Source organism: Lactuca sativa, chromosome 8, assembly GCF_002870075.4.
Source record: "Lactuca sativa cultivar Salinas chromosome 8, Lsat_Salinas_v11, whole genome shotgun sequence".
NCBI lineage: Eukaryota > Viridiplantae > Streptophyta > Magnoliopsida > Asterales > Asteraceae > Lactuca > Lactuca sativa.
This window is the reverse complement of record NC_056630.2, coordinates 258,000,403-258,023,483: the sequence shown is the minus strand read 5'-3', so window position 1 is coordinate 258,023,483 and position 23,081 is coordinate 258,000,403. Positions and strand designations below refer to the sequence as shown.

Sequence of the window (23,081 nt, the reverse complement as noted above, 5' to 3'; positions counted from 1 at the left end):
GAGACTATTGAAGTTTATTACGATCGTTTTAATGAATTGATCTATCGATGCAATCGATATGGAATCACTAGATCTGCCATGGAGTTCAATCTCATTTTTGTTATGGGACTTCGTAAGGAGTGACGTAGTGTGAGCATGATGGTTAAGAATCAACAGAGCTTTGATACATCAACCTTGAATGATTTGTACAATCAACTGAAGACACATGAAAGCGAAGTGATCGAAATAGCTGAAGAATCAAAGGCTATTTTGGGAGGTCCACTAGCTTTGGTTTCAAAGATCTCTGAAAGGGATGCTGAGAAAGATGCTTCTGATGAAGATGAAGGGTTCATCATGAACTCAGATGATGAGGCAATTGCTTTTTATTCAAACAATTGTGTGAAAAAGTTTTTCAAAAAGCCTTTTAATTCGAAGGTAAAGTCATCTTAGACAAAAGGGAACTTTCTGAATAAAATTGTTGGGGAAGAGAAAAAGAAGGAAGAGATGAAAGATACGAAGCCTGTTGAGGGAAAGACTGAAAAGAAGCTAAAGGGAGATGATGGGATTGATTGTCATTATTGCAATGGTGCCAATCACCTTGCTAATGATTGCATGCTTCGAAAGAAGGATGAAAGAAAGAATAAAGTCAAGGATGAGGCGTACTATGCTGAGAAGTTGGAGGTGGTTCGTGAGAAAGCCAAAAATTTGTCTCTAGTTGCAAGGGGTGCAAATGAGGATGAAGAAGGTACTTATCAAATCTGGTCATATGGATCAGATGATGAGGAAATGTGAAATCCAACCCATGGAGCAATGTTTGCAAAAATGGAGGAGGAATCTGAGGAGGAGGCATACGAAGTGCATGGGAGATGCTTCGTAACAAAAGCAGCTGACAAATCTCCAATGACCACAAAGGCACGAAATATTCTTGAATCTTTCAATATTCCAGTACATGCTTATAATTCTGAATTAGTATCCTTTGATGAAACGGTTACTTATTTTGATTCGATTGTGGTATCTGCTAGCAATGAGGCTAAGAAGCTATCTATGCAGTTGATAGAGACACAGAAGAAATTAGATTCGAAAATCACTAAGATAGATTGTTTAGAACTTCAAATAACTAATATCATGGTTGATAGAGACAATTTGTCTAGTGATAATAAATTGTTATTAGCACAGAGGAACATTTACTGTAACGCTGCTAAAAGATTGTATGGAAAAATAACTGAACTTCATCATTCATGCGAAATCAGTAAAGAACAACATAGAAAATTGTTGCCATTTTTAGCTTATGAAAGACCTAAGGTAGATAACATTTCATATGACTGTGAAAAGGAAATAGCTGACTTTAACAAAGTTTCGAATGATAAGTATAGATATGGAATAGTCAAAGTTGATGAATGTCTTGATTCAGATGATTTAGTTAACATTGTAAATGATACTTTGACTAAATCTGAACAAATTCACATTTTGAAAAAGACTGAGAATTCAACATCTGATTCTCAATCTAATTTTGCTGATATTGAAGATAATTCTGACAATGTTAGTGAAATTAGTGAGCTTGAAGATGTTGATTGTTCTCAGTTGTCTATTGTTAATGTTGCTTCGAATTCTAAAGGGAAAGAAAAAGTTAAGGATTTGATGGTCGAGAATGAAACTGATATACCCTCAACTTCGAAAGTTAGTGAAATGAACTTCGTGGATCTCAAAGATTACCAAACTGATGATAGTAATGATGAAGATGTTGAGAAAGTTTCGAAAGAAAAGGAATCCTGTTGAGTCTAGTGGATTGCGTCATGGGCTCGGTCCATAGCCTAGTTTGAATGCCAGTATTGGGCCTGTCCAGCCGTGCATAATTTCGTATTAGGGTTTAAGTATATAATCTGCATGCATGCAGACTTAGAAGATAGCTCGCCTCTACAGCGGTAGTTCTTCACCGAGCTCTGCTGAGGCGTGACTCAGTTTTGAATCATAAGCTCATATTTGATTCTGTTTTGTGTTCGTTCTTATTTTGTTCTTAAACTGTTAGATTTCTTTTGTCGTACTTGTTAAAGATCTAAACGATCAAAGAGTTTTGAACTCATCAATTGGTATCAGAGCAGGAGACTGTGTAATCCATACACACCTCTTCTGTCGAAGAAGTTCATAGGGTTTTTATTCCGCATTGATTGATATTTATTTAGCCGTCATCCTTTATTGGCGTATCTCATTAATTGTTAATCTAACCCTAATCGAAACATTACAAGTCTGATCTTTTACAGGTTTTCGATCAAAAGTATTCACAATGTCTATGGATGATTCTCAAACCAATCCGATAAATATCTCCAACAGCATAGGGTCTACAACAAGAATACTGATCTTGTACACGCAAGACTATGAAGTCTGGACACATCATTTTGAAGATTACATGATTGGATCGGAGGACAATGGGTATCTTATCTAGGAAGCAATCACTTCAGGCCCATTCGCTCATGCTAGCACATCAAAGATTGTTAAAACGCAGAAAGAATACAATCAGCTTGTCAATGACGTCAAAGACTTTCCTCAGGATGAAAAAGAGATGTTTCAGTGCAACATCAAAGCTCTAAGGATGATAAGGTTTGCACTGCAATCAGATACGTTTCGTTTGGTAAGTTCTTGTACCACAGCTAAGGAGATCTGGGATAGATTGAAGGAGTTATATTCCACATATGAAGATCTGGAACACTCTATTCAAACCCTCTTGTTATCAGAGTTTGGCAATTTTAAGCAAAAGCCTGAAGAAAAACTTATCCAAACTTTCGATTGTTTCAATCATCTTTTGAGCAAGATGATAAAGCATGGAATTGAAAGAAAGGTGATTGAACAAAAGTTCACTTTCATGAATGGTCTCAGACCTGAATGGATGGCTGTTGTGTCAACTGTCAAAGCTCATGAACAGTTCAAGTCATATTCTCTGGCAAAACTTGTGGGTATTCTAAAATCCCATGAGAATGCCTTATAGAAGGAAACGAATGTAGTTTCGGGTCTAGGTTCCTTAGCTCTTGTCTCCAAAGGAAAGAGTTCGGTTGAAGAAGAAGAGGAATTAGATCTTGTAGATTTTGATCTAACTGGCAAAGAATATGCAATGATGGTGTCAAACCCCAGAAAATTTATCAAGAAGAAATTCCCAGCCAACATGAACCGAAACTGGCAGGGAAGCTATAGCGCTGAACGGATCAAGAAGGAACCGAATATGGGATCAAAATCTGAAGAGTCAAAGAAGGAAGCTAAAATTGGAGGTGATTCAGGATTTGACTGTCATTACTGTGGAGGCAAAAATCATTTTGCTAAAGATTGCATGCTGAAAAAGAAAGAAGAGAAGACAAGCGAAGATGATGAGGAAAGCGAGCCTCCTGAGAAGATTGGAGGAGATGAAGAAAAGAAAGTCTGCTGTTAATAACTCTATTATGAATGCTTTAATTGTGCAGGGTTCTAACAACAGCGATGAGTTTGGAGGTGTGGAGATCTGATCCACAGATTCAGAGGAAGATGAAGTTAGGAAGCCTACTCACGGGAAAGCTATGATGGCAAAAGCAGAGCAGTCAATGGGAAGATGCTTTGCAGTGACCGAGGGTGTGTCCCATATGAGAGGATACACAACTGATGGGGGAGTTGAAGAAGAAAGAGAGCGAGATGACAGATGTTTTGCCTCCAAGCCTGTCAGTGTTCAGATCAACGAATGTGATGAGTTGATCAAAAAGGTACAAGATATTCTTGCTTCTCTAAAATTACCTGCTAATAATTATAAAAAGGAATTGAATAATTTGAAGTCAAAATTCTCTAGCATAAGTAGCAGTCTCACCCAAACCCGTGTCACGAATTCTAACCTAACTGATCAAATCAGCAGGATTTCATCAAAGAGAGAGGAACGAAGAATGTGGATCGAGCAAAAGGAAAAGGAATTAATTAGATCTAAAGATGATTCTATTTATTTGCAGAGAGACAATCTTAAACTTCTCAAGCAGAGAAATGTTTTTTGTTTAATTGCTAAGAGACTCTATTTTAACATCACTCAATTGCATCTTGATTGTGAAATAGGGAAGAAAATCCATCGTATGATTTTACCTTTCCTTGAATTAAAAGAGGATGAAATCGATGCAGAAGCATACAACCGTGAAAGCGTTGTATCATCTGACGAAGTGTCTCCAGCATATAAGATAGGCCTGGACAAAATTGAATCTTACATAAAGTCCAAGGACCACAAGGACATGCTCAAAAATCTACTAGATGAAAATGATAGATTGAAACTAAGAGCCGAAACTATACAAAATTTTGACTCATTGAATGCCAACTTAAGTTCAGAAAACAAAATTGATGTTGAAAATACATTTGAACTTAATGAGAATGGTGATATGAGTGAAATTTCTGTAGAAGATTTGGTAGACTGTTCTGAATTAGCCAAAAATGAACCAAAGTCCAATAAGAACCTTATCTCTAAAAACTATGTTGAGTTTGCTCGTTCCTCTACTAACAATTCCAAAGCTCTCAAAGCTAAAGTTGTTGTGTACCAAAAGGTAAAAACCACTCCAAACCAAGTCTACACAGTGCAAGGTAACACTCCACAACAAACTGCAGAACTGACTGCTATGGTAGAAGAAGATAATGTTGGTGGATGTGATGAATTCTTCTGGTCGGCCCCAATAGACAACACAGACGAGACGAAGGGTCTTTATCAGAAAACCTCATGGAGAGTAAAAGGTAGATACATACCTGAACCGCTAAATGAGCCTACCAAGTATGATGTGTCGAGCACAAGCGGAACTAAAACTACTTTGGATAAACTTGTTCAAACCACTACTAATACTTCTTCAGCAAATAATGCATGCTGTGCCCATGCATCAAAGCGAAAAGCCAACATTCACAGAAATCCAAAACAGGTGGCTGATCGTAAGCATCAAAGAAATCTGAGATACAAGAAGAACCTCTCAGAGAGAAAACGGTTTTGGAAGTCTCAAAATCCTGATTTTGTAAGGATTGAAAAGAACCAAAAATCACACGAATACACAAGGAACCGAAAGGGAGGTTTCGGTCCTTCGACCAACAGGAACCGAAAGGATGATTTTGGTCTTTCACAAATAGCAACCGAAAGGGTGGTTTCGGTCCCTCGACTGAAAACAACCGAAAGGGCAGTTTCGGTCCATCACCCATCAACAACCAAAAGGGCAGTTTCGGTCCATCACCCATCAACAACCGAAAGGGCGGTTTCGGTTCATCTTCTAACTACAACCGAAAGGAGAGTTTCGGTCCATCATCCTTGAACAACCAAAAGGACAGTTTCAGTTCCTCATCCAACTCCAACCAAAAGAACAATTTTGGTCCCACATCCTACAACAACCGAAAGGAGAGTTTCGGTCCTTCATCCAATGGCAAACGGAATAGCACTTTCCGTCCTCCTGCCTGCAAGTTTGATCAACAAAACCAGGAACCTAATGTCTCTCCTAATTCCAAATCTCTAAATTCCAGTTCTTCTGTAAAAAACCCTAGTCCCCCTAAGTCAACAAAAATTAAAGTTTTCACCATTAAAAGAAAAGATGAAACAACTTTAATTAAACGCACATATATGGTTGATATTTATCTTACCATACCATGTCCTGTAAAAGGCTCACAAGGACCCAAGAAACTTTAGGTTCCTAAATCTGGTTAATTTTTGCAGGTTATTCGTGATGAGCAGTTAGACGAACAATGGTACATCGATAGTGGCTGCTCGCGTCACATGACAGGAAGGAAGGAGGAACTAAGAGAGTTTCGTTCTCTCAAAGATGGCGGTATTGTAAAGTATGGCAACAACTCTTTTGGACCTATTAAAGGCTACGGAATGATCACTAATGGCGAATTCTCTATAAGGAAGGTTGCATATGTTGAAGGGCTCCAACACAATCTCATTAGTGTATCACAGTTGGTGGTTGGTACTGGGTTAAAAGTATCATTCGACGATGAAGGCTCAGAAATTGTTGAGAAGAAGTCAAGCAACGTTCTATTAAAATCCAAGCGAAAAGGAGAAATGTATCCACTGAACCTCAATCCGATAAGAGGTAAACCAACAGTCTGTTTACTCACAAAGGCTCACTCCGATGAAAGTTGGTTATGGCACAGAAGACTCTCGCACCTGAACTTCAAGGACATCAACAAATTAGTTTTAGGTGATCATGTTCGAGGGCTGCCAGTTCTGAAATTCGATAAAGAACATCTCTGTGCAGCGTGTGAAATGGGAAAGCAGAGTCGGCAAAGCCATCCTTCAATAATCAACACTAAGGTAATAGAACCATTGGAGATACTGCATATTGATCTATGTGGTCCATCGTCCATCGAAAGCATTAGAGGAAACAAATATATTCTGGTTATTGTAGACGATTTTTCAAGGTTCACATGGACCTTCTTTCTCAAGCAAAAGTCTGAAGCTGCACCAAAGCTCAAGCTCTTCATTAAACAGATAGAAACGCAACTCAAAAAGGTTGTTCGTAATATAAGGAGCGATAATGGCCTGGAATTCAAAAATAAAGATTTTGAATGTTTTCTTGCTGAAAAGGGGATGACTCACAATTTCTCAGCTCCCTATACTCCACAACAAAACGGCATTGTTGAAAGGAGAAATCGATCCTTGTGTGAAGCTGCTCGCACCATGTTATGCTTCACATCCTTGCCATTATACTTCTGGGTTGATGCAATTGCGGCTGCATGATATACTCAGAATAGATCTTACTTGAATAAATGGTTCTCCATTACTCCTTACGAGATCATGAACAATCGAAAACCGAACATGAAATTCTTTCATGTGTTCGGTTCTAGATGCTTCATTTTCAACTCCAAAGAGAATCGAAACAAGTTCGATGCTAAGGCGGACGAAGGAATTTTCTTAGGCTATTCCCTGAACTCCAAGGCATATAGAGTTCTCAATAAACGCTCGAAGAAAATTGAGGAAACATACTATGTCACTTTTGACGATAGTTATGTTAAGAAATTAAGAACAACCAAAGCTGCATCACATGACATATTTCCAAAGAATGGTCAGGTTACTATCTCCATCTCGAATCTTTTCGACCAATTCATGCTCTTGTTTAATGATCCTCAGAAATCAATTGACTCAGAATCAACTGCAAAAGACAACAAAGTTGAAAATATGAAACAAGTTATAGGTGATGCTGCTAGAAAAATGGCGGATGATCAATCCAAAGGAACCGAAAGTGCAGATGGAAGCGAACCTTCAAGTGACCATCCTACTATCGAGGGGGAGGGTTCTTCTCCTTATCATGATCAAGGTTCTTCTTTCCAGGGGGAGAACTCATCACCAAATACAACAGGATCAACTGAAATTCTAACCAATGAAGAAGGTGCAAATGTTGGTCCTGAACAGGAAACATTCTTCGAGGGGGAGAAAACAATTAGTGAAGATGACAATCTGTCTGAACTCGAAGAAGAAATCAATGCTAAATTGGATCCTATCTATGATCCAAAGTTTCCTCCACTTGTGAAATGGACCAAAGATCACCCCCAGACTCAAATCATTGGGGAATCCTCTGAAAAGGTGTTGACCCGCTCTCAAATCAAAGCGAAACAGGCTGTTTTATTTTCAAAACTAGTTTTGTATGTTCAATTCATTCGTGTCCAAAATTGAGCCAAAGACTGTTAATTCAGCTCTTGATCATTCAGACTGGGTTCAAGCCATGCAGGATGAACTAAATGAGTTTGAACGAAATAAGGTTTGGCGTCTTATTCAAACTCCTAAGGATGCTTCGGTTGTCGGTCTCAAATGGGTATTCAGAAACAAGATGGACAAAGAGGGGAATGTCATTCGTAACAAAGCAAAGCTTGTCGTAAAAGGATATTGTCAGGAAGTGGGAATCGATTATGAAGAAACCTTCGCTCCAGTGGCTAGATTGGAATCTGTTCGTATCTTTCTTGCATATGCTGCTCACAAAAACTTTGAAGTCTATCAGATGGACATCAAATGTGCCTTCCTAAACGGTGAACTTGAAGAAACCGTATATGTTGAGCAACCTCCAGGATTCGTTAATGAGAAGTATCCAGATCATTGCTATATCCTTGACAAAGTTGTCTATGGCCTGAAACAAGCTCCCAGAGCATGGTAAGAAACTCTCACTCGTTTCTTAAAAATGTCTAAATTCAAACAAGGTTCGGTTGACCCAACCTTCTTCCGTAAGCGAGAAGGTAACCACCTTATGATAGTCCAAATTTACGTTGATGACATCATCTTTGGCTCCACGAATCCTAGCTTAACAGCTGAATTCAGAAAGTTGATGGAAACTAAATTTGAGATGAGCTCAATGGGTCCAATTAACTTTTTCCTTGGTTTAAACATTAGACAAGGACCCGAAGGCATTTTTATTAATCAGGAAGCATATACCAAGACTTTGCTCACCAAGTTTGGGATGACGGGAGACTCCAAAGTAAAAGTGCCAATGGCTTTTGGAACGAAACTCACACCATCATTGGAGAAAGCAGCCGCTGATATAACGCTTTATCGACAGATAATCGGGTCTTTAATGTATCTTACAGCCAGTAGACCTGACATCATGTTCTCTTTCTGTTACTATGCACGATTTCAAGCCAACCCACGAGAACCCCATCTTCAAGCAGTGAAGAACATATTTCGCTATCTAAAGCGAACCTCCTCTCTCGGTCTATGGTATCCAGCCAACTCCGGATTCTTCGTGCAAGCATTTTCAGATGCCGATCTAGGTGGTTGTGGATTGGATCGTAAAAGCACCAAAGGAGGATGTCAATTTCTGGATGGAAAATTAGTCAGTTAGCAATCAAAGAAACAAACTTGTGTTTCGTTATCCACTTCAGAAGCCGAATACATTGCTGCAGCATCCTGTACATCTCAAGTCGTATGGATACAGAGTCAACTCCGGGATTATGGCTTAAATATGAAGAAAATCCCATTACATTGTGACTCTGAAAGTGCAATCAGAATCTGTCACAACCCAGTGGAACACTCGAAGACTAAGCATATCGCACTGAGGTACCATTTCATCAAGGATCACGTCGAAGATGGCAACGTTGAAATACACTTCGTCAGAACGAATGATCAACTGGCAGACATATTCACAAAGGCCTTACCTGAAGCAAGCTTCAATAAGATTTTACAAGGCCTAGGAATGATGCAAGCCGAGGCAGTACTGACATCGCCTTCACTCTCGTAAAGGTAACAAGCGAAATTGAGCGAACCGAAATGAACCGAACGTTCGGTCCATTTCGGGTTCGGTCTATTTCGGGTGAAGTTGGTCCATGAACCGAACGTTCGGTCTATTTCGGGTTCGGTCCTTCTGAACTTGTTCTATTTTTTTAAGGCGTTTTCAAGTGTTCACTTATGTACATCTTTTCTTTATTTTTATTTTTTTTTCTTCTTTTTTTTTTTATAAAAATTCCAAAAATATTTTTTTTTCTTTAAAAACTCTTAAGAAATCGAAAAATATTTTTCTTTTTCTCTTTCAATGGCATTGCTAAGGCAAGTAAATAGTTTTCATAGTTAGGAGTCCCTAGAAGCATGTTGTTGTATGTTGACTAAAGCCTTGATAGATTTTGAGTGAAGCCTTAATGACATGATATATACCTATCATGTTTTCCCAATCCAGGCTATGTGATTCACTCTAATCCTGAGCTACCTTACTCTACTCACATTGAGTTTAGAGTTTTCTGCTTGGTCCTTCTTTTCTTTAATGCAGAGGTACTTTCGCTTCTTATACCATCTCTATCATCTTTCTCCATTATAATTCGTTTCATCAATATAACCCCTGAGACTCTCAGTCTTAACCACTGAAGTTTATGGTTATACAACATCTGTGTTCATGATCTTAGTCTCATGCTACTATGTACTAAGTGAAACCCAAAGTTCAACACCACTAATGAATTGACGGTGAATCTAACGATTTAAGATCTTACTTGTTACCCTATGAAATCTCTTTTTCTTTTGAGTGATCTTTATAAGTTTTCCTTTCACCAAGGATTCTTTAACCCTAAAAGATCCAGTTTTATTTTTTTTTTTAGATTTCCTTTTTCCCTCGCTGCTATAAAATTTATCATACCAACTTGTTCAACAGATCACAATGATCTCACAAGTATTTCATTCAGTTTCGGTCTTATGTTAAGTATCGAAATTGTTAGGATTAAAACCCTAATTGGGATTTGACGAACAAGATGCGGAAAATAAGAACAAACACAAATATGAAGATTATGTCGAATGATCACTCGATTTATTGAATTGTGAGGAACAAATTACACTTAAGAAATAAGAATCTAACTCTACAAGAAACCTCACAACGTGGCGGCTACATTTTTCCTAACTTTTAACCCTAATAATGAATAATACATGACTCTTTATAGGGAAAATACAAGTCTTGGGCTTTTAACCTACACTTCATCAAGGGGCCCATTGCCATCATCCATGGAGTGCTTTGAAACCCTACAATCTCCCCCTCAAAGTATGGAATGGATGACAATGCTTTAACTTCCAAAACAAGCATCTAGAAAATAAAAAGATCTGCAACAAGGAATATATGAAGCAATCCATGAATCTTGATTCTTCAATAGTCTTCAAACACGGGCTCTAGGATATCTAAATCAAGCACTGAAGTAATGTCTTTAAACTTCATTTTCGAATGTAATCCCAAAGAATCTTCATGAAAACCATACCCGCCATAAAAACCCATTTCAGAACAAAGAAACCGAATCACTTCTTGTCTTTGAAGAGCTCCCCCTCCAAGTCACAATGATCTTCAAATAAGCTAATGATATAAGTCATCAAAAAATATCATGTAACAACCCAAGCTTTAAGATTCGTAACGCCACTTGATCGAGAAAATACAAGAATTCAGAGATATAACAAGTCCTTAGCAGAGCTCGATAAAGAACTTCCGCTGTAAAGGATACTTCTCTGTAAAACCTTTAGCAGAGCTCGATGAAGAACTTCCGCTGTAAAAGCTACCTTCATAATTCTACCACAAGCTTTATCAAAAATCTTCAAATTTGAAAAGTTACAAATCCAATTTCGTATGACCATACCAAATTCTCCCCCGATTTATAATCAAAAACATGATTATAAAGCCTTCAAATGGTCATGAGAATGATCTTGAATGCATAAAAAATTTACTAAGCTCCCCCGCGACAAAATGATATATACAATGAAGTATAAAATCCGAAAAAGTTGTGAAAATTTGATGTTATCACGAAAAACGACTTTTCGAACCGCCAAGACTTGATGGAATCTTTATTTTTCTGTTCACGAAAAAATATGAGCGTTGAAAAATCCAAAACTGTTCACCGGCCCTTAAAATTGCAAATTTTTCGAAAAATGGGCTGAAATTGTCACTTGCTGAAAAACAGGGACTGAAATTGTAATTCTGCATCAATACTCCCCTTTATTTCTGAAAAAATCTGGAAATCGTCCATAATCGCCAAGTTGTGAAAACAATAGGGACCAGAAGTGTCATTTCGTTGAAGTTTCAGGGACCATTAATGTAACTTGATATCTTCTTCCCCAATTTATGCGTGATAAACGAATGTGACTGGAACGTGATTACAAGCGAATGTTCACAAGCGAAACTACAGATACGATTCCAATATCTACATTCGTTCCAAGCTCAAATAAACGAATCCAAGTTCGTTCCAAGTTCATTGATATAAAACCGAAACCATACTTCCGATTTAAGCCCCAACATTCCAAGCACAGTCTCGTTTTTCATTTCTAGCACAAACACACGACCAATAAATCGTTCCAGGTTCGTCGATTATACCCCAAAGAGAATCCAGAAAAACGAATCTAATATTCTAATCAGAGGCGAATGTTCGCAGTTTTAGCGTTCGCTCATTATTCACCCTGAACCACGGTCAATTTTGACTTTATCCTTTGACCCATCTAGTTTGAATCGGAAGCCAGAGTCCAGAATCATGATAAAAAACAAAGAGACCGACTAACATTAGCAAATCGATTCACCCTTCATATCCGATTACACTCATAAATGAGTGCAACACTCATAAATCTATAACTCCAATTTTGACTTTTCTATTTGACCATTGTTCGTTCCAATTGAAGAAGATAATCACACTACCACAGTCAGAGAACGTTCGTGGGAGAAGAACGAGTGGTTAGCAGTGAAACCTTCCAACCCAAATTAACCTTTTGAATTGCCGATGTGAATCATAGGTTCCTTGTGTGCGAGCAATACAAGCTCCGAATCCGACTCCAACCAATTCATCTTTTCATCACTGGTGGACGAAATAGCAAAATATAACATCCATCCAATCGCTCTTTCAAAATCGATTTGCAGGTTCAGATAGTTAGAAAAACTTGATACAATCATCGAATGTATGTTCTTGATGTTCGTCAAAGCACTCATGATCAATGACCCACGCAATTAGGTTTTCAAATCAATCGATTGTAACAAATAGGACTTTCAACCATAAGATTGTACAACAACTAACTCGATTTATCAAGTATTGATGACAAAATGAATCGAAAACGATAAACACTCTATAACACGTACTCAATAATTAAATCGATTGCAAGAGTTTGTAATCGAACCTATAGAAAATGCAAACTTAATTCTGAATCGATTAAAATATAGGAACATTTAATCGACATGTAGATGAACACATCATTTGAATAAAGAGATTGATTTTTGAATCCAGACTTTGCGATATCGACACTGACATAATTTCTAGACGATGAATAGTGGACGAAAGATTGGGCTAATAGAGAGAAAAGAATGAACAGAAAAGAATCAGATCTAAGGCCCAAAAACTAATGAATTTAATTTACGAAGCAAACAATTTATTTTAGACAAGAAATGATCAGATGCGGCTAAGAGAATGAATAGACACACCAAAAAAAACAAGCATCCCAGATGAACAGAGAGATACCATAAAACTTGATGAACAGCAGAACGAACAAGAACTTTGATTCCATACCACAAAACACTAATAATCTTCAATAACTCGTGCAAAAAATCGTCAAATCAAGAGCCGATACTTCAAAAATCAATAAATCTTCAAAGACCCGCTCTGATACCACTTGTTAGGATTAAAACCCTAATTGGGATTTGACGAACAAGATGCGGAAAGTAAGAACAAACACAAATATGAAGATTATGTCGAATGATCACTCGATTTATTGAATTGTGAGGAACAAATTACACTTAAGAAATAAGAATCTAACTCTACAAGAAACCTCACAACGTGGCGGCTACATTTTTCCTAACTCTTAACTCTAATAATGAATAATACATGACTATTTATAGGGAAAATACAAGTCTTGGGCTTTTAACCTACACTTCATCAAGGGGCCCATTGCCATCATCCATGGAGTGCTTTGAAACCCTACAGAAATTATGAATTGAAGCGATAGCCACCCACTTTAACCTTTAAAAGATGCCTTTCAAAACTTCTCAACAAGTTATTGATCATTATTTCATGGGAAACCAAGCAAGCACTTCAATGTCTCTCTTGACTTTGAAGGAAGTGATTTTTGCCCAGAATCAATTGTTTTATGTCTAAATACGACATCAAAGATAATCCTAAAATACTAGTTTTATTTCTTTATCTTTTACACCCTTTGCACGAAAATTTTTAATTTTTCAAATTTCTAAGTTTCACACAGATTCATGATTCAAAAGCTCAAGGCACAAACACTCAAGCATCGTCAGGTGAAACGATTAGGATAAAAAGGTCGCTGACTCAGCAGAAATCCAAACGGTTTGGCGATTTGAAAAAGGTGATATTTATGAAAAGGCGTGAAAAGGGGAAACATTTTTTCTCTCCTGCGTCATCTTCGGCACGCCAACTGTTCACACATCAACTCAGGCGCTATTTTTGAGATAATCCAAGATTCCATCCGGATTCTTCTCTCTCTTCCTTGTACGTATAAAAGGATTTGAACAGTACTCTCTCACCCTTTATCACTTCCAAAAAGCTCTCAAAGAACCCCGGCTATTTTCTGCAACTCTTCATCGTCATTCTCAAGCTCCTACAATGGCAGATTCTTCATCTGTTCATGATACCTCAGTTCGTCAACCCTTACTCACCATAAAACCCCAACAAAACCTAATCATTGATCTCACTCCCTTCGTTTATGAGCTGTACATGTTGTATGTGGTTGAGTGTCTCAAATACTCACCACTCGTCGATGCACTGACAAAGGTTGAAGTAGTTCCTATGTCGTTCTTGTCACTTGTTTACTCTACGGCGTTCTACAACAAGACTAATGAGCATATCCACTTTGAGCTACACGATGAGAAGGTCTCTATCTCCAAGAGTCGATTCTGTGCCCTAATAGGTCGTTCTCAAGATCAGTCTCTGGTAAACCCTGATTCCATTACAACTGGCCAATTGTTTACAATGTTTTATCAGATGGGATATTCTAAAACCCTAACAACCGTCACCAAGTTCAAGAAGTCCTGCCTTCCTCCTCAATGGAATGGCCTTTTCACACTCTTATTCAAGGGATTGTCTGAGCGGAGCGCTGGTTCTGACGGTGCTAGCAAGGCTTTCATGACGGTGTTGTATGGGTTGTACAATGGGCTTAACCTTGACTATGGGACCATTATTTGGCAGCAGTTGGTTCAGAGTCTAGTCTCTTCGTCCAAGCACTCGGAGATTTCATGTGGGCGTTTCTGGACTATCATCACTAAGTGGGCAATGGATCGTAATCGTGTTCCAATTATGGCGGATTCCTTGCTTTCTTCCATCGCCACCTTTCATACGACGAAGATCATTGTCACTGATCCCACAAAGTTCACCTACATTGGCTCTATTCCTGAAACCATGCTCGGTTGTATCTCAGCATCAAGCAAACTTCTTCAACAGTATAGGAAGCGTAAGTCTGTTGGTCCACGTGATCTCATTCCCTCAATGCTTCGCTCCATTGAAGAAGGTGACAAACCAGCCAAAAGGGGCAAGAAGCCTGAGTCGTAGAAGGAGGGACCGGTAACAAAACCATCCAAGGGGCAGACCCCCAAGAAGAGGAAAACTGATAAAGCTGCTCCTTCTCAACCTCAACCCAAAAGGCAGAAGAAGCCTACTAGGAGACTTATTCTTCAATCCTCAAGCGATTCGGATTCAGAATATGTTCCTCCTAAGCAGAAGAACGCTCCATCTTCAGATTCTGAGAATGAAAGTTCTGATGAAGAGGCTTCGGGCCGAGGGGATACTCCGCCTCGCTCCCCTACTCCAGAAATTCCGGTTCGATCTTTGCCTTCTTCACCTCCATCTGTTACAATTCCTGCTTCTATCCCTCCTATCTCTCAAACAACCGCCTCTCAACCCTTCACTTCAATACCTATTCCCACTCCCATTTTCACAAATACAACTTCTACCACCACTACAAAACCTACATTCACTATTCCCAAACCACCTGCAACCGAACCTACTTTTACAACCGAACCTCCTCACACAACCGAACCTCCGCGAACAACCGAAACTCCAGTAACAACCGAACCTCCACCTTCTTCAAAACCTCTATCCCAAACACCTTCTACAGAAACAACCCCGATTTTGGGCGGTGAGGACTTGGAGTTCGACTCCACATACTTCAGTCCTTATCGAGTACAAAGTGAGGATGATGACGATGAGCCTATCACCAAATGTCATCTCAAAGCGATCAACGACAAGCTTGATCAACTGCTTTCCTCATCTTCCTCAGGAGCCTATTCAAATGTTGTGTTAAAGGCCCTATTCTCTTCACTTGTTGCTGAACATTCAGCATCTTTATCTGATGCAGCCAAGGCTATTGAAGCCTCCACTTCTCAGTGTCAACAGACCTCTTGTGCTGTTGATGCCTCTACTCAGGAGTGCAAGGAAGCGACCACAAAAGTCGATAAACTAGTCTCTGACGCTCATATCTTTTTAGATTCTTTACAGGCTGTTGCTGCCAAGAATGCTGCCACTGTCAATTCTTCTGTAGAAACTCTTCAGTCTGATTGCTCGAAGGTTGAAGCGGCACGCCTTGCTATTGAACAGGCAAATGACAAGTTCCATGCTAATGTCAACGAACGCTTAACTCAACTGCAAGCGGACTTAGCTATGGAAAATGGGATTATGGATGAGCTTGCCAAACGCACAACTCAGCTTAAATTGCAAACACACAAGCTGCAAACTGCTACTGCTAAGATTGATGACCTCAAGTCAGAACGGGAGGTTATATGAAGTTCTGCTGCTGATATTCACTCCATCCTTCTTCATCTTATTGAAGGTCAAATAAGCTCAGATAAGCTCAGATAAGCTCAGATAAGCTCAGACCGACACTGGACGTTCTCAGCCGTATCGAGGGTGTTCTGGTGACCGGGGTCCAACCGCAACAAGGGGGAGAAGAAGTGTCTAATCCAAAAGAGAAAGTGCAACCTCCTCCCTCTACCTCAAAACCATCTGCTAAACCGAAGGATAATGTAGCTTCGGTAAGTAACAAAGAGAAGAAGAAGAAGAAAATCGGTGATGACGACACAGATCATGAAGATGATGATGTCTATGCCGAAAATCCAAAGAATCCCTTCCAGAAGGTTAAGACTTCTGAGAAAGATCTGGAAGAAAGTGTCAAGAAACACCAGGCTGAGCTAGAACAGAAGCGAAAGGAGGTGGAGCTTCTAGAAAAGACAAAGGCTTTGTTCCTTGTATGGACAAAGGATTCGCTTCAGAGGTGTGCAATTGACGAGCCTGCTATTCTATGGCTCGAGCCAATAATTTCATTTAGCCTTGACAACTCCAAGGATGCGCAGTTCGATATGCCAATCACCCGAAAGGCATTCATCTTCCACTGTTTCAATTCGACTGCTGCCATTCCATCTCCAGACCCGAAGGTAGATAGGGATCTATTAGAGTTCTACTTAGAGTTTGCTCAACCCCAGTATCAGACCTGGAGCTCGAAGAAGATAACCACCGTCAAGGTGATGAAGCCCTACTCAGCATGAAAATTTATCAATGTCAAATTCAGGGTGACTACAGGAACCGAAGGCTCAGTTCACCATTTTTCCCTTGCTGATCAACCGAACCTCAACCCCCATGACTGGATACTTCTCAACATCATTCTTTTGTCAAATCCTCAGGAGTACCAGCCAATAATCGATCATGTCAAGCGTATGCTTGTTTGCTACATACATGAGGTAGCGAAGATGGGCCAGGAAATTGCCTCTGCCATACACAAGTGACCAACGATCAAACCTATGGGCAGAGCTGGCAATGTCAATTCCATGATCAAGGGGAAGATAGATTCGACGTATCACACAGTTATGTTTATCAGGGGCGAAAGTCAAAAATGTATGTTCGCTCTTGTTGACAAACACCTCTTCTCGACGTCCTGTCTTGAGCATGTCTTGGAAATCATATAAAGGTGCGACCAGAACAGTACTGCAGATAAAAAGCTATTCGTCGACATGCTGAGGTGGTACATTCTATTCCGACAGACTCTTCTCGCCATTATTCCTAAACTGTTTAAAGTTATCAAGATGGTGAGACCTGCTCAGAAGAAATAATCCCTCGCCTCATTTGACGCAAAGGGGGAGATTGTTGAGTCTAGTGGATTGCGTCATGGGCTCGGTCCATAGCCTAGTTTGAATGTCGGTATTGGGCCTGTCCAGCCGTGCATAATTTTGTATTAGGGTTTAAGGATATAAGCTGCATGCATGCAGACTTAAAAGATAGTGTTTTTATTGTTTTCGTTTTCATTGCTTCTAAACCCTAGCTCGCCTCTACAACGGTAGTTCTTCATCGAGCTCTGCTGAGGCGTGACTCAGTTTTAAATCATAAGCTCATATTTAATTTTGTTCTGTGTTCATTCTTATTTTGTTCTTAAACTGTTAGATTTCTTTTGTCGTACTTGTTAAAGATCTAAACGATCAAAGAGTTTTGAACTCATCACATCCTCAAAGGAAGAAGAAATTCCACGAATAGTTGTTGATCAAGTGTTTGGTGATACACAAAAGTTCGAAAAAGTAACGAATGAAAAAGGCGAACATTATCTTGAAACTAACACGGTGGTTTATCCAAATTTCAAATGCACAGATGATGTCATTTTTCCAAATCAAGTTTTTGTAACTACAGGTAATGTTGAGAATATTAAACCAGAGTTAAAGAAGATGATTGAAGAGGATAATTCAAAAACAACTGAGGAAGGTTTTTTCGCAAATCAAAACACGGTTGAAAACAACTTAACAAAGAATTCATATGTTTTTCAAAGACAAAAACCACAAAAACAATCGGTTGAAAAATCAAAAGTTGAAAAAGAGAAAATAATATGTGTTGAAAAGGAAAAAGAAAAAGTTGTCAAATTAAACTCTAAGGAATTTAAAGATCAAATTGACAAGTCAAGGGATATGGGAAAATCACAAATGGACAATTCACAGTGAATCGTGTTACATATGTTGAAGGTCTTCAACATAACTTCATTAGTGTTTCTCAACTTGTGCTGGGCACTGGCAATCAAGTTCTCTTTAACGAAGAAGGAAATGTTATTTCGAATGTTAACACAAAAGAAATATTACTGAAATCTAAAAGAAAAGGTGACATGTTCACTCTAGACATCAATCCAATTGTAGGCAAAGCAGCAGTATGTCTAGGAATGGCAACGGGGCGGGTTCGGGGCGGGGCATGGATTCCCAAACCCGCCCCGATAACTTTCGGGTATCTTATCGGGGCGCCCCATTGGGTTTCGGGTTTCCCCGTCGGGTTTCGGGTATCTTATCGGGTTTACAAAAATTGATAACGAAATCTTTATTCTCTTTTAGGGTACCCCAATGTCTTATAAAATATACATGTTCTAACAACTCTTTTAAATTAAAAACATGATAAATCACTTTAATAAAATAAACTGGACGTTATATTAAAAATTATTTGATTTAAGTTTTTTTTAATACGTCAAAACACATAAAAATGATAATTAACACCAGATTGTTAATAACTAAAAAAATTGTCCACGATAAGTATTTTATATTTGATCGCGTACAATTAACAGCAAATTTTTTTGAACATATTATATATATATATATATATATATATATATATATATATATATATATATATATATATATATATATATATATATATAATCGGGGCGGGGCGGGTCGGGGCGAAGATAACCCACTCCCTGCCCCGAACCCGATAAAAAACCCGATAACGACCCGTTACCCGACCCGAAATGATCGGGTTTCGGGTTTCCCCGTCGGGTTCGGGTTTTTTTTTCCATCCCTAAGTATGTCTTCTTTCGAAAGCTACATCTGATTTAAGCTGGTTATGGCATCGAAGACTAACACATCTCAACTTTCGAAACATCAATAAACTTGTGGTACAAGATCTGGTAAGAGGCTTACATGTACTTAAATTTGACAATGATTCTTTATGTGCAGCTTGTGAATTTGGCAAGCAACATAAACAAGGTCATCCAATCACAATTGATTCGAAAATTGTTGCACCTCTGCAGCTGTTACATATTGATTTGTATGGTCCTTTGACTGTTTCAACTCTCAACAATAAACAGTACATTTTAGTTATTGTTGACAATTTTTCCAGATTTACGTGGGTTTATTTTTTCAGGCTCAAATCTGAAGTTCCACAAAACATGATTGACTTCATCAAAAAGATGGAAACCACGTTGAAGAAAACTGTTCGAAAAATCAAGAGTGATCATGGAACTGAATTTAAGAACAATGTTCTTGATTCATTTTTGGTAGACAAAGGGATTTCGCATAATTTTTCATCTCCATACACACCACAACAAAATGGTGTTGTAGAACGAAGGAATCACTCATTATGCGAAGCAACAAAAACCATGTTGGCATATGCGAATTCACCTCAATATCTATGGGCTGAAGCTGTTTCAACTGCATGTTTTACTCAAAACAGATCGTTTATTCATCGTCGGTTTAATATTACACCATACGAAATTCTGAATAATCATAAACCTAATGTGAAGTACTTTCATGTTTTCGGATGTAGGTGCTTTATTATGAATCTCAAGGATCATCTTTCGAAATTTCAAGCAAAAGCTGATGAAGGGATTTTTCTTGGATATTCGCACAATTCTATTGCATATCGAGTGTTAAATAAGTGAACACAAAAAGTGGAAGAAACTTTCAATCTCACATTCGATGATTACTATATTAAACAAAATGAGCATACATTTGCAAATCATCCAATTTTGCAAGAAACTCAAGTTGAAACTGAAACTATACAAATGGATGATACTGATTATGATTTGATTTTTGGTATTTCAGATCATGCAGTTGATGCTGAAGTTCATGCTCCTGATAATCACATACCAGAATTTGCAAAGTTAACTGATGAATCTACATCAACTTCACAACAAAGCGAAAGTATGCAAAATAGTCCAGTGGAGGGGGAGCAATTGGATTCGAATACTTTAAATAATGAAGAGCATTCTTTCGAGGGGGAGAAAGATCAAATGAATGCTAAAGTCGAGGGGGAGCATGTTGTTGAGGGGGAGCATAATTTTGATGATGCTTGTTCGAATGCAGGCTCAGAAAATGAAGAAATATATGAAGATGCACCTTTGGAATTTGATCCATCATATCCACCAACCGAAAAATGGACAAGAGATCATCTGAAGGATCAAGTAATTGAGAATCCACAAGAGGGAGTTATGACAAGAGCTCAAATTCGTGCAAAGAATGAGGTATTGAATATTCATCAAGAATTTTGCATGTTTAATGTTTTCATATCTAAAATTGAACCAAAAACAGTTAAGAATGCAATGGAACACTCAGATTGGGTTGTTGCAATGCAATCTGAATTGTCAAAATTTGAACGAAACAAGGTTTGGAGATTAATTCCTAAACCTGCATATATTTTGATTGTTGGGTTAAAATGGATTTTCAAAAATAAAATTGAAAAAGATGGAAACATTGTTCGAAACAAAGCCAGACTTGTTGTAAAAGGATATTCACAACAAGAAGGAATCGACTATGAAGAAACTTTTACCCCTGTCGCAAGACTCGAGACGGTTCGAATATTTCTGACTTATGCAGCTCACAAAGATCTTGATGTTTATCAAATGGACATGAAGTGTGCATTTTTAAATGGAGAGCTTGAAGAAACTGTTTATGTGGAACAACCTCCAGGTTTTATTAACGAAGAATATCCTAATCATGTTTATGTTTTAGATAAGGCGGTTTATGGTCTGAAACAAGCACCATGAGCATGGTATGCAACTCTTACATCATTTTTGAAACAATCAAAATTTAAACAAGGATATGTTGATCCCACTTTATTTCGAAAGAAATTAGGGAATCATCTTATGCTTGTTCAAATTTATGTTGATGATATTATTTTTGGCTCGACTGGCCCTGCTTTGTCTAGAGAATTCGAAGATTTGATGAAAAACAAGTTTGAAATGAGCATGATGGGAAAAATCAATAATTTTCTTGGCTTGAATATTCGTCAAAACAGAGAAGGGATTTTCATTAATCAGGAAAAACATACGAAAAATTTGCTAGAAAAGTTTGGATTGACGAATAGCACAGAGCTTCGTGTACCAATGGCAACGGGCATAAAGCTAACACCATCGTTAGACAAACCTGTTGTTGATATAACATTGTATAGGAACATGATTGGTTCATTACTTTATCTTACAGCAAGTAGACCTAATATCATGTTTTCTGTGTGTAATTGTGCAAGGTATCAGTCTAATCCACGCAAACCACATCTATTTGTTGTGAAGAATATTTTTCATTATCTTAAATGAACAATTTCGTTAGGATTGTGGTATCCTTCAAAAACCAGATTCTTCGTTCAAGCATACTCAGATGCAGACTAGGGTGGCTGCAATATTGATCGAAAAAGCACAAGTGGAGGGTGTCAATTTCTTGATGGCAAATTAGTCAGTTGGCAGTCGAAAAAGCAAACGTGTGTGTCAATTTCCACAGTTGAAGCAGAATATGTGGCTGCTGTTGCTTACACTTCGCAAATAATATGGGTCCAAACTCAATTACATGATTATGCAATTAATATGAAAAAGATTCCATTATATTGTGATTCTCAAAGTGCAATCAGAATTTGTCATAATCCTGTGCAGCATTCGAAGACTAAGCACATAGCTCTTCTTTATCATTTTATTAAAGATCACGTGGAGGATGGGAACATTGAAGTACATTTCGTGAAAACATCTGATCAGTTAGCTGATATTTTCACGAAACCGTTGGATGAAAAGTCATTTGTGAGAATAATAGAAGGGCTTGGAATGATCGATGGAAATTTTGTTCCATGCGAAAAAGAAGAATGATGGGTGACAAAGAATGAATAAGAGGGTTGTATAAAACATAAAGCAAAGTCATTCAGTATTCAGCGGTTACTGTTCATGGTCAACGCTTCGACCGCTTCGAATTCGTACGTTTGTAACTTATTTTCAGCGTTGAGGTAGTGGTTATTGTTCATTGTCAACGCTTCGAATTCGTATATTTGTCACTCTTAAAGGAATGTCAAACATTCGTCTATTTGCAACAAATTCAGTCTCCTTGTCAATTTTTCGAAAACTCAAAAATCCAAAAAGATTTTCTTTTGTTTTTTTTTTATATTTTCGAAAAATCAAAAATCCAAAAAGATTTTCATTTGTTTTGTTTTTTATATTTTCAAAAAATCAAAAATCCAAAAAGATTTTATTTTGTTATGTCTTTATTTTCGAAAAATTCGAAAACAACAAAAATGTTTTTACTTCTTTTTAGAATTTTATTGCAGATTATGATGATGATTCAGAGGGGACAATGCAAGCAGTATAAGGGTCAGGTAAAAAAAATTTGTATGAATCGATATGTTTCTCATTATTCAAACTAGTTAGGATGTCCCTAGAAGCATGCTGCTGCATGTTGTCCAAAGCCTCCATGACTCAATGTGTGTGTACGAAAGCCTTAATGAAATTTTTCATACGAAAATTTCTTCCCAATCAGGCTTATATTCACATTAGTCTCTGAGCTACCTTACTCTTCTCAAACACATGTGATTGAGCCAATGGTGGAAGAGACTCAAGAGAATGTCATTATTCCTTCGAAAACTGGGATGTTTCGAAGAATCAAGATGAAGTCTACTCACAAACGAAAGTCATCATCACAGAAGCTGGTTCGCAAACCTCAAAT

General features: G+C 38.1%; 1 protein-coding gene across 1 annotated transcript; it reads left to right on the top strand.

The window, feature by feature from the left end:
- The first annotated feature begins 13,983 nt into the window (after positions 1–13,983).
- Positions 13,984–22,727, top strand: LOC128127967 (uncharacterized). Its single transcript, XM_052766718.1, has 7 exons — positions 13,984–14,310; positions 14,455–14,921; positions 15,018–16,146; positions 16,227–16,802; positions 17,844–18,114; positions 20,211–20,569; positions 22,674–22,727. Exons 1-7 carry the CDS (start codon positions 13,984–13,986, stop codon positions 22,725–22,727), a joined length of 3,183 nt encoding a protein of 1,060 aa, XP_052622678.1.
- Positions 22,728–23,081: the final 354 nt, after the last annotated feature.

Coding starts and splice junctions, on each gene's coding strand:
- LOC128127967 (XM_052766718.1), top strand. CDS start 13,984: ATGGCAGATTCTTCATCTGTTCATGATACCTCAGTTCGTCAACCCTTA. Junction 16,147..16,226: donor ACCTCAAGTCAGAACGGGAG/GTTATATGAAGT, acceptor AGATAAGCTCAG/ATAAGCTCAGATAAGCTCAG. Junction 20,570..22,673: donor GAGATCATCTGAAGGATCAA/GTAATTGAGAAT, acceptor ACTTCTTTTTAG/AATTTTATTGCAGATTATGA.